This window comes from Takifugu rubripes, chromosome 19 (genome assembly GCF_901000725.2).
Source record: "Takifugu rubripes chromosome 19, fTakRub1.2, whole genome shotgun sequence".
Classification (NCBI taxonomy): Eukaryota; Metazoa; Chordata; class Actinopteri; order Tetraodontiformes; family Tetraodontidae; genus Takifugu; species Takifugu rubripes.
This window is the reverse complement of record NC_042303.1, coordinates 10,798,516-10,807,456: the sequence shown is the minus strand read 5'-3', so window position 1 is coordinate 10,807,456 and position 8,941 is coordinate 10,798,516. Positions and strand designations below refer to the sequence as shown.

The 8,941-nt window shown below is 42.1% G+C and overlaps 1 protein-coding gene across 3 annotated transcripts; it reads left to right on the top strand.

The window, feature by feature from the left end:
• Positions 1–4,785: 4,785 nt before the first annotated feature.
• Positions 4,786–8,934, top strand: LOC101080073 (telomeric repeat binding factor 2, interacting protein). Of its 3 annotated transcripts, XM_029826684.1 has the most exons (9): positions 4,838–4,895; positions 5,020–5,116; positions 5,198–5,442; positions 6,214–6,347; positions 6,455–6,657; positions 7,012–7,552; positions 7,631–7,719; positions 7,838–8,245; positions 8,346–8,934. In XM_029826684.1, the coding sequence occupies exons 3-9, from the start codon at positions 5,213–5,215 to the stop codon at positions 8,562–8,564; spliced, it is 1,824 nt and encodes a 607-aa protein (XP_029682544.1). In that variant the 5' UTR covers positions 4,838–4,895; positions 5,020–5,116; positions 5,198–5,212; the 3' UTR covers positions 8,565–8,934. The 3 variants fall into 3 exon arrangements, with proteins under 3 accessions (XP_011612302.2, XP_011612304.2, XP_029682544.1); XM_011614000.2 differs by lacking the exon at positions 5,020–5,116 and having other exon boundaries at positions 4,786–4,895; positions 5,181–5,442; XM_011614002.2 differs by lacking the exon at positions 5,020–5,116 and having other exon boundaries at positions 4,815–4,895.
• The last annotated feature ends 7 nt before the right edge of the window (positions 8,935–8,941 follow it).

Sequence of the window (8,941 nt, the reverse complement as noted above, 5' to 3'; positions counted from 1 at the left end):
TAAATATTAGTCAGCCTTATTAAAAACACCTGGTAATGTATGTTTGGATACACCGTACACGCTGTCCTCTTAGGATTCTTCCTTTCTTTCAAAATCTGTGTATGTATATGAGGAAAAAACAGTTTAAATTCATGACCAATTCCAGTATATTTAATTTATACTTGTCATACCATCAGCCTATTGTGGTGTTAAAGTCCATCAGTATTAGCAGATAAAAAGTTTATTGATATGAGAAACAGTCATTTATCTTGATTATGTATAGCTCTTGTGTAGAAAGACTAAAAATGAAAAAAAAAACTACTAACACTTGTTCTTCCATGAAAGTAAGAATCATAAATTGAAAATTGTTAGGTAAAAGTCAAAGTCAACCTCATCAATACTAGTAAATGTAAATGAAAACTAGTAAAAGTAAAAGTCCATGTTTGTCTGTAGCCTTCTACAGAGCATAGGCGATCCGACCAAAAAGTACCGAGGAAGATAAAGGGAAGAGGATTATTGTCATATGTCAAAGCCAATCTGTCCTTGAAGTTAAAATTTTAGATGTATGTGTGAGTCAGACAGAAATAACTTTAGGAAGACACTGGGAGATGATCTGTGAAGGAACATGAGGAACGTGGATGAGCTGTAGGAAAGAAAAAAGAAGATGAGATTAGAGTCGGAGCGTGAGAATGTTAAAAACTCTAAAAATAACAGTCTGGATTGGGAGATGATGGTGGGAGGACTTCTGGCTCTGAAGATGATGACAGCCCTCCTGAATGGCCGATGATGGTTATGAAATGCGGGGCTTTTTATGTTGACTCAGCAGATCCTCGTTTTGTTACGGCTGAGCTCTCCGCTGCCCGGACACTGCCAAGATTCTTGAGCTGGGGATCTGCCAGTTTCATTTTTTTCCCACAAAGTTTATTTCTGCTCTCCAGTGACACCGGCTTCGATTGAGTCGAGGAGGTTTTGTTTTAGTCTAATTTCCTTAAGAAACGGCAGCTTTCCTTTAACCTCTTTTGTTTTTCCGGACCGGAGAGGAATTCAACTCCCACCAGGGTGTGGTATCTGCGAGTGGATCCACATTTCTGAAGGGATCCACCTGCTACTGTGAGACAAACAACACAAATCACTGACTGTTTCCACTAAAGTCTACACATTAAATCTATAAAAACTTGATTAAGAATCGTAACTAATCAGTGTTCAGCATCAAATATGTCTAATATAAAATGTGTTATTTTCCAGCTGTCTTTGATTTGTGGTCAATTACTGATATAAAACTGTAATTTTCATTATTTTCTTTATTAATACAAAAAATTTGAATGTCACCTTTTGTGTGCATAATTCAACTATAACTTGAAGTGGGACAAATGTTAAAATGTTGTTTGGATCATTTTGATTCAAGAATGAAAGATTTAAAAGTGCAAAAGTCTAAATTTTTACTCCTTTTTTTCATCTACATCAACTAAAACTTTTGTTAAATAAACCACAATGAACAGTTATAAGGTGAAATTGTGTACTTTTGTGACCACATTGGCAGTCCTATAGTGTTGTTCAAACAGGGACAATTACATAAATGAAGCGCACTCAAGCAACCTCACCTCAGACTCTGCGTGATGTCAGGTTTAACTGTCTGCTTTTCCAGAGTCATTCACTCATTCATTAACTTTGAATGAGACCCGAGTGTGACGTTGGTGTAGTGCACTAGAGTGTGACCTGGTTAAATTAGGCAAGTCATATGACTCAGATGAAGTAATTTGTCATGTGAACACAAAAGCACAAGTGATTTGGTTTAATTTTCCATTGTGAAATTTCCGTCTTGACATTTTGGTGTATCACGCGTGATACACCAAAACAATAAAAAAAGAAGTAAAAATCCGCTAATCAGCGTAAAATCACCTTCTTTCTATATGGAGTAGTCAGCTAATGTTAGCTTAGCATAAATACATCAACATAGACTAGCACGGCTCTCAGAAAGCAAGCAAGTTATTATCTTTTGGAATTTTTTGGCATTCACATATTGAACGTAATTCCCATTTTTCCAGTCTTTTTTCACTGGTAAGTTAACCATTCAGGCACTATCCTGTAAGAATGTTCTCAAACATAGAGAGAAAATAATGTATGATCAGATAACAAACTGATTTGAAGTCCATTTTGTGTAAAGCAAAGTGCCTTGACCTGTGCAGGAACTTTATCTCCACATTTTCTTTCAGGTGGACTCACCTCAAACAGCCTCACCACACCAAGGAGGGTTTTAAAGTTGCCTTAATAGGATATTTGAATGAAGACTGTGAGTAGAACTCATTAATAATTGACTTTGTTGGGGTTATTTTTATAATTCTACTCATTTCAAGTTGGTGTGAGTGATCAGTAAGACGTTTACGTTTGATGGGTAACTGACAGTTTGTGCAGTTGTGTAATATCTCCCTCTGCAGGCTACAATCACACTGCAGCGTAAAACCTATTTGACATCAGCCCTTTTTATGATGACAGATTAGGAAAGGGGGGAATATTTGAAGGCAGAGGTCAAAGATGGATAACAGGAGTGACTGTCAGATCACTACAGATTGTTCGCAAACATACCCACCGAATGTTTCTTAGGAGTTTCTGGACCTCTGGACCTGTTATATTGTTTCAGCTGGTTGACAGCTGAGCTGAAGACAGAAAGGAACAATAGGAGCCAATAACAATAAGGTTGCTGTCAGGACTGTGAAGGAGGCGAGGTCAGTAAGACCTCCTGTAAACAGGCCAGCCCAATTCCTTCCCTTTTCTTTCTAAATGAAGAATTAAAATTAACACTGGGCTTTTCTATGTCCAAATAAATGAGCATGTTTCTCTTTTTTATACAAGAGCACAAAAATATTAAACCTGTGTGAGACTGAATATGAGATCTCATGGGGAGATTCAAGCTCATCAAACATAATTTCTCCCACTGGAGCCTACGCTTATGTTTTAAATTCCAGAGGTCTGTTGAGTCTGCTTTTCTTTTATCAACACTATTTTAAACTGTGTGTGTGTTATTTATAAGTTTGAAGGAGGATGTGAAGTTACCCTTAATGCATAAATGTGTAGATGCAGTAAATAAAGGCCTCATTTATTCCTACACAAATTTAAAGGAATATTAGTAGAGAAATTGTGTAAGAAACTATATATTTTTTTTTTTTCTTCCCTCCACGTGGCCATGATTTTTGCCTCTAGCCTTCTCCATTTGCTCCATCTGGCTGTTCATGCCCAATGGCTGCAAGACCTGCAGACAGAGCACAACCAACTTCCAGAACAAGACCCAGTAGTCATCACCTTAGCAGACATCCAAACAAGAGTGTCCAAAATGAAGAGCTGGACAGCACCAGGGCCCAATGAGATCCACGTCAACCGGCTTAAGAAGCTGACTGCACTCCATGAATGCCTGGTAGCACAGGTAAACCAGCCGCTAACATCAGGGAACCACCCAGAGTGGCTAACCCAAGGCCGGACTGTCCTCATAATGAAGGACCCCCAGAAGGATTGCCTGGATTGATTACAAGAAAGCCTATAACTCAATGCCGCACACATGGATACTCGAGTGCCTAAAGCTGTATAACATCAACAGGACACTAAGAGTTTATCCAGAACTCCATGAAGCTGTGGAACACGACTCTGGAGGCCAACTCAAAGCCAATTGCGCAGGTGAGCATCAGATGTGGCATATATCAAGGAGATGCCCTGTCCCTCCTGCAAGCTGTATGCCAAGAACGAGCGTGAATTTGACTCTCTGATTCACCTCACTAGGAGCTACAGCAAAGACATCAGGATGTCATTAGGACTAGATAAATGTGGGCGGATGATATCTAGAAGAGGAAAGGTGATTGCAACTGACGGGGTTGAACTACCTGAAGGGAACATCACCAATGTGCAGGACAGTTACAAATACCTGGGGATCCCACAGGCAAATGGTAACCATGAGGAGGCAGCTGGGAGGTCAGCCCCAGCCAAATATCTCCAGAGGTTAAGGCAGATTCTGAAAAGTCAGCTGAATGCTAAGAATAAGACCCAGGCCATAAACACCTACGCACTGCCAGTAATCATGCTGGCATAATACCCTGGCCACTGGAAGAGATACGAGCCACGGACATCAAGGCAAGGAAAGCTGTGTGCAAGGTGTTGGCAGGCAAGGCATACATTGAGCAGCATAACCAGGTGGCTAGCATAGTGTACAGGAACATCTGGACTGAGTATGGACTGGAGGTCCCAGGGTCCAGGTGGGAGACACCCCCCAAATTGCTGGAGAACAAGCAGGCCAAGATCCTGTGGGACTTCCAGATCCAGACTGACAAGATGGTGGTGGCCAATCAGCCTGACATAGTGGTGGTGGATAAACACCAGAAGACAGTGGTGGTGATAGATGTAGTAATCCCAAGTGATAGCAACATCAGGAAGAAGGAACACGAGAAGCTGGAAAAATACCAAGGAAAAAAAGAGGAGATAGAGAGAAGGCAACAGTGGTCCCAGTAGTGATTGGGACACTAGGGGCAGACACCCAAGCTCAGTAGATGGCTCCAACAGATACCAGGAACCACATCAGAGATCTCTGTCCAGAAGAGTGCAGTCCTAGGAACAGCTAAGATCCTGCACAGAACCCTCAGACTCCCCAGCCGTTGAAGGAAGGAGGCAGGAGAAAGACATTTTTTAATATATACATATATATAGCATAATATGTATAGTTTACGGTGAATAATTATCATATAATAGTAATATGAAAACGAAATACTAAACATGAAGCATTGTTTTGGAGTTCGAGTATTATATTTATTTGTGATCACTAGGGGGCGCTAATACAATACTACTTAGTTGCGTTCCATGAAGAAGTTGCAAACCCGGAAGAAGATTGTTTTTCTATCCTGTGGATCCGGCGGCAAATCCTTCGATATAAGACATCGGTAATACGAATTCTGAGTTTCATCTAGAAAGTATCTACACTATCATAAACATCTATGCTATTACTTTATCCGTCCATCATCCATCTTGTGCATAAAAAGTAATTTGGTATTGCTGTCATTGCAGACGGCGTGTTTGTTTTGGTTTTTTTTTTGGCGTTATCTATGGAGTAAGAAAATCGATTACCCTGTAAATGGTGTAAACCGACGTGTACACAACAAATGCAAGTCCCACACGATATCGCTTGATTTCTGTACATTAATTTCTGCCCTCTCCAATTTCTCTAGTTCTGTGTTGTATCCAGGTGGAATATTGGACCATGGTGTTTAAGCAGAAAGATGTCACAAATTCCGAAATTTCCCCGGTTCTGTTCATGGATGTGGATGGCCAACCTATGAACTTCTTCTTGTGTCCGGGCCCCGTCAAACGTAAACTCCAGCCGCTGATCGTGGCAGGAGGAGGGGTGTTGTGCAGTGTCCAGCAGCCGGGTTCGATCCTGCTGATCGATCCCGCGGCAGGAAGCTCCATTCCTGAAAATGCCACTCACTGGTGGGTGCTACCTGAAGCTAAAGGTTCTTAGGACAAGAGAAGTCCTATTAACCCAGTTTGGCTAGTTCAGGGGTCGGCAACCCGCGGCTCTTTAGCGCCTGGAGCTTTTTCAAAAATATGAAAATGGAAATTGTTTTAATATAATTTTGGTAGGAGGAAAAACGTGACAAACTTTCTTAAAGTTTTCCAATGCTGTATAAATGTGTATAATAAATATTTAATTTTAACATCTCATTATATTGGAAGTTAAACTTGAAGCGCCATCGTACAGCAGAGTGGCCACGTGGTGCATCATCCTCTCCAGGATGCGCTGCGAGGAAAATAAACATTTCATCATTATGTGTTTGTAGCCTACTTATCATTTGGAACGTAAGCGAATACAGCTAATATAGACACTTACAGCATGTGTTGCCTTCATTATAAGCCCTATATAAGGCTTTTAATTTTTTGCGGCTCCAGACAGATTTGTTTCTTGTTTTTTTGGTCCAATATGGCTCTTCCAACATTTTGGATTGTCGACCCCTGGGCTAGTTCAAAAGTGCATGGCTGTCAGTCATGACAAGCTGACATCAGGTAGATCTAAATCCGTCCTATCGCACACAGGCAATAAAAAGTGCAGTTGTCGATTTGAAAATATACTTAAATTTTTACTTGTTGCGATGCATCCAATTGTGAATATAAAACTCCATGTGTTCAATAGTTTTTGTGGATAGTAAATTTCTGGTTCATTTGTACATGATCTAGAAAACCACAAATGTTCTTTCTCTTAAGGTATGTGTCCACGCAATACATTCTTGACTGCATCAAGAACAACGAGCAGCTGGATGTAGAGAGCTACAGGCTAAATCCCGTCACAGCTCCTGGGTCTTCTGCTGCGCTAAACACCAAACATAGAGCTCATGGAGGTAGGAATTATAACATTTATAGGACATTTGGGCAGCACTCAAAAGAAAACAGCTCATATATCTGAATTCTCTAAGACAATTCATATCTATTGTTTGATTGTAAACAGGCAGGCTTTCTTATACAGCGGAAGAAGATGCTGCTATTCTCAGTTATGTCAGCAAACACAAGATGGACGCTGGGGGAAACCGTATTTGGCAAGAAATGGAGAAGGAGCGCTTGACCAGCCACAGCTGGCAGTCAATGAAATGCCGCTACAAAGTCTGTCTGGCAAAGAAACAATCTGAGGGTTTGGAGATGGCAACAACAGAGGTGGAAACTGAAGCAGAGGCGATCAAACTGTTGACCCATGTTTTGTCGAGTCTTAATTTATGCATTTCTCAGCATATTTTAACAAATAAAAAATAATTTTAGAGCTCAAGGATAGAATTTAAAAACAGATGTAAAATATCAGTTAAATGCGCCATAGTCCTTCCCCATATTGGCCACTAGATGGGGCTATCGTACAGTTAAATCTTTAATGAACGGCAACATTTTCAATGTTGACTAAAATCAGTGTTATTAGAGAGGCTCCGACTCAAACTCACATTTTAAATGAAAACCAGAGTATAGCTTGAGACATGGGTGGAATAGGGGAAAGGAACTAAACAGATTTTTCTCCGACAGACTCAAGTGCCAGCTCCATCAGCTGAAGACATGCAGGTAGAAATGCCCATCTGCACAGAAGAAAAAATAGCAGCCGTTGACTCAAAGGCGGAACAACCTGTCAGTAATCCAGAGGACACCCTTGAAGCGGAAACATCTGACTGCCAACAACATGAACCAGCTCCCTCTGAGACAGCAGAACCAGAAAGAGCTGTCTCTCCACAAAAAGAACCCGTGCCAGAGGAGTCCTCTCCAGCTCAGCCTGATTCCTTTACACAGAAAAAAAAGAAGCTCACGTCCTCCCCGGGGTCGGTAACTCCGCAGCGACGGTCACCCCGCAGGCCCCTTCAGCTTGACAAGTCCCCGTCACCAAAACAGTACAGCAGAAACCTCAGATCATCCATAAATGGCGAGGAGCGATCGAAGAGGACCAAATCAGCTGCCCAGATTGATCTTCAAAAGGACAGAGGAGTGGAACAGCCACCTTCTAAGAAAGCCAGAGGAAAGAGAATTTCAGAGAGTCCTAATAAGGCCTTCAGGGCAGCCTCTGCTCCTGAGACAGGTTAGTTTTACATTCATCAATGTGAAGCAGTCCAACGTGATGACACCATCAATAGAAGAGTCATTTCATTGTTTGTAGAACCTGCACCACAGAAAGCAAAGAGCAAGCAGAAGAGGAACTTGGGGATTCTTGAGATGGCCACTAAGGAGTTTGAAGATAGCAGTGATGTAAGATTACTGGTTAAGAATCAAATTTGTACAATATGATAAAGATGAGCAATATTGTGAGTGGGCCTATTATGTGGACAGAGTCATTTTCTTCTGCCCTTATCTTCTGTTCCTGCAGTCTGATGAGGAAGCTGCTGATAATCCAGCTAAAACAGACATGAAGGACCCCACAGAAACAGAACCTCCTTTAATTACAGAAGACACAGCTGCCTCCCCACAGTCAACCTCTGAACCTGAAACGGGTCCTCAGGAGAGCTTACAGGAGACTCAGGCCCCGAGTAACGCCTGTCAACCACCAGGGGGCACTGTAGAGGCCGTCGATGCGATGTCCAGGGCCCACCTGTTCATTTTTGACACTGAAACTCAGGAGGAAGGCGGTTCTCAGGCCTCTTCAGGTGACCGCCTGGCTCCAGCCGGATCTAACCTGCAGCCACCGGTGAAGACCATCTCCAACGTTTCACCAACGCAGGCTCAGCTGGAAGATGACAAACAGCGACTTACGGAGCTAATGTGCGAGACAAAACAGGTGAGCGACACCTTCTTGTGATTTTACCACTTCAACTTGGTGCTAAATGACTTAGATGGCTTCATCAAAATGAGGTGAGATCTCCCCGTTTGTGCTGCAGGACTTGGTCAGCGTGACTAAAGCTCTGCTGAAGACCAGCGGAGACTTCTCGGAGGCTCGGCTTCTGCTTCTGAACCCTCTCAGCTCAAGGCCGCGCTGGCACTGCTGCGACGACGACCTGCTGGTGTCAGGCGATGCGGCCATTCGGGAGCAGCTGCGGGACAAATACGGCGAGGAAGTTGTGGCCAAAAGAATCGTGTTCCTGGAGTTGAAGGTATGAAAATGGACAACGGAGAGCGAGAGGTGGAGACGCCACATGGTCAGAACCCGCAGGTACTCATGACTTTGAATTCCTGTGAGGTGGCTGAGGATTAAACCAAACAGCAAAATGAGGCCTGGGCGGCTCAGATGAACTTTTAAGGTGTTTCTTAGTCAAATTTGGAGTACTAATTTCTTTAAATATGGCCAGAACAAGGTTTTGATCACATTTTTGAAACTATGGGTTTTTAGTCAGGTGGGATTTATGCTGATTCTTGACGTTTTACTAAAAATAATTTTGTAACACTGCCTCTGTAATTAGTTTTTGTTTTCCTGTGTAATTCTATTACTCGTTTTTATTAGAAATGATTAAATATGCGTTTTTGCAGCGATTTCTTT